The sequence below is a fragment of the Morus notabilis genome, unplaced genomic scaffold (genome assembly GCF_000414095.1).
Source record: "Morus notabilis unplaced genomic scaffold, ASM41409v2 Scaffold708, whole genome shotgun sequence".
Classification (NCBI taxonomy): Eukaryota; Viridiplantae; Streptophyta; class Magnoliopsida; order Rosales; family Moraceae; genus Morus; species Morus notabilis.
This window is the reverse complement of record NW_010361192.1, coordinates 118969-121623: the sequence shown is the minus strand read 5'-3', so window position 1 is coordinate 121623 and position 2655 is coordinate 118969. Positions and strand designations below refer to the sequence as shown.

The following is a 2655-nucleotide window of genomic DNA, read 5'->3' as shown; positions in this document are numbered from 1 at the left end:
TTTTTTTTGAAAAGCCGTGAGGCCAAGACTATATTCGTTGGTTTGTAACGACCATAAGGTCGAGACCTATATTATTCTTATTTCTTTTTATACACGCTGATGCTTGCTTATTCTATGTATTTATACATGCTCATGCTTGCTTATTCTGTGTATGAATACTGTAGATTAGTTATTTTGTGAAGATTTTGTGAAGAATTTTGGTTAAGTATGGTTGAGTCAGAGCTCGCCACCTTAACAGGGTTTTTTTTTTCTTTTTTTTTGGGGCCCTATTGTCGGCCTTGTTGCCTTATTATCCCCTCGTAAAAAAAAATCCTTGGGCTTATTTTTGACGCACCGCAGTCGACGTATCGACGTATCGTGGTCGACGTATTGACAATTGTTTAGGTCGATGTATCGACAATTTTTAGTCGATGTATCAACATTTTTAGTTGGTTGACGTATCGACGTATCGTGGTCGACGTATCGACATTTGTTTAGGTCGACGTATCAACCATTTTTAGCCGACATATCAACAATTGTTTAGGTCGACGTATCGACAATTTTTAGCTGAAGTATCAAAAATTATTTAGGTCGACGTATCGATAATTTTTCACCGGCATATCGACATTTTGTTGGTCGATGTATCGACGTAGCTAGTAGATGGTTGAGCCCATATAACAAAGTCGGTCGTGATGCAAAACAGAGTTGACTAAGTAGACAATGCAATTTGCTTTTTATTTGTGGAAATTACTGTTGGGAATGGTGTCCAAGAAGCATAAGATGTATTAGGATATTTATTATTTATTTAATAAAATAGTTTATTCATCATTTGGTGTTTGTGGAAATTCGAGTGTTTATGGAAATTTGAGTGTTTATTGTAACCCGTTTTGTCTCATGTGTGCCCACACACACATCTTCATGGATTCTAGGAATTGACGTGGAAGACATTCGTTTTCTAAACACAAAGTTTTGGAGCAAGGATTGTTTGAGGTCAAAGAACTCAAGTTATCAATCGAGTCGGCCTCTAGGTATTTTTCCTAATTGAGTTCTTAATAATGAGATTAATTTATTCGTGCATAAATTAATATAATCTATAGAGTATCTCAGAGGTTTTATGAAATTTTTGTTATACACAATCCGCCTCCCCCCACGCTTCCGCATTTGAATTCGATTCGGAGACCAATAATTACAAGTCGACCTTTCAACTTGTGAAGAGGGAAAACGAAAGAGAAAACATGTAAAACGTACAAACTTTAACCTTTTCGATCGACATTCCTCACAATTATTGGTAGTAGACCTTTAGCTGGTCTGCATTCTAAGTGTGCTTGAGGTCTCGACCTTCAGCTGGTCTGCATTCTAAGTGTGCTTGAGGTCTCGACCATCAAGCTCTGCAAGTCGATACGACCTGTTGGCCATGACCTCTTTTATTCTGTAGGGTCCTTCCCAAGTTGGGCCAAAGGCACCAGAGTTCTTAGGCTTGGTATTTGGGGTTACCACCCGTAGGACCAGGTCTCCAACCCCGAAGCACCTTTGTCTGACCTTTTGTTGTAGTACCTAGCAGTTTTGGCTTGGTACGGGCAAGCCTTAGCTGTGCATTTGTGCGTCTTTCTTTTAGAAGGTCGAGCTCCAAGCCTATTAGCGTGGTGTTCCTCTCCTCTTAATACCGAGCTACTCGGCTGGTCAGAATGGATACCTCAACTGGAAGGACTGCCTCAGCCCCATAGGCCATCGAGAAGGGAGTTTCCCTTGTGGTAGTCCTACTTGTTGTCCGGTAGGCCCACAGAACTTTCAGCAACTCATCTACCTACTTTCCTTTATAGCTGTTGAGGCATCGCTTAAGCATGATCTTTATGGTTTTATTAACGGTCTCGACCTGCCCGTTGGACTATGGGTATATAACAGAGGAAAAATTCTTATGAATTCCCAATAGCTCACAAAACTGGTTGGTGTTGTCATTGTTGAATTGTCTCCCGTTATCAGACACGAGAGAGTGTGGTACACCAAACCTGCAAACTATGTTGTTCCATATGAAGTTGGTACATTTTTCCTCTGAGATCGTCGTCAGTGGCTCGGCTTCCACCCACTTGGTAAAGTAGTCGATGGCCACAATGGCGAACTTGTATCCCCCAAGGGTTTTGTGTAGTGGACCAATAAGGTCAATCCCCCATTTAGCAAAAGGCCAGGGAGAGACTATCGATGTTAAGTCCTCTGAATGCAGTCGAGGGGTAGGGGTGTACCTTTGGCAACTTTCGCACCTCTTCGCATACTCAGCTGCATCCTTTTTGAGATTAGGCCAATAGTACCCCTGCCATAGTATTTTGTAGGCTAGGGACTACCCCCCTATGTGGTTTCCACATATCCCACTATGTACTTCCGAGAGCACCTTCTTTGCCTCTTCTTCGCCAAGGCACTTGAGCAGGGGCATCGAGTAGCCCCTCTGATAAAGAGTATCTTCATGCATTGTGTACCTCAATGGTTGATATCTCATCCTCTTTGCTAGCTATTTATCTTCCGGGAGCTCACCGTCGATGAAATATTTGATGATAGGGTCCATCCAGCTCGATTGGTGATTCAATGGCATGACTTCTGGCTTTCCCCCAGTGGTAGGGACCTTTAGAACTTCCACGGGCACAATCTTTAACAGTTCAGCATCCTTTGACGTGGCTAACCTGGCAA

At 42.3% G+C, this 2655-nt stretch overlaps 1 protein-coding gene across 1 annotated transcript in view; it reads right to left on the bottom strand.

Moving 5' to 3' along the window:
• Window positions 1–1864: 1864 nt before the first annotated feature.
• The window catches only part of LOC112091692, a 1664-nt gene continuing 873 nt past the window's right edge, over window positions 1865–2655 (bottom strand). The window contains exon 3 of the mRNA XM_024165921.1: window positions 1865–2284. Within this exon, the coding sequence (XP_024021689.1) occupies window positions 1865–2284 (420 nt within the window). The remainder of the gene's footprint in view (window positions 2285–2655) is intronic.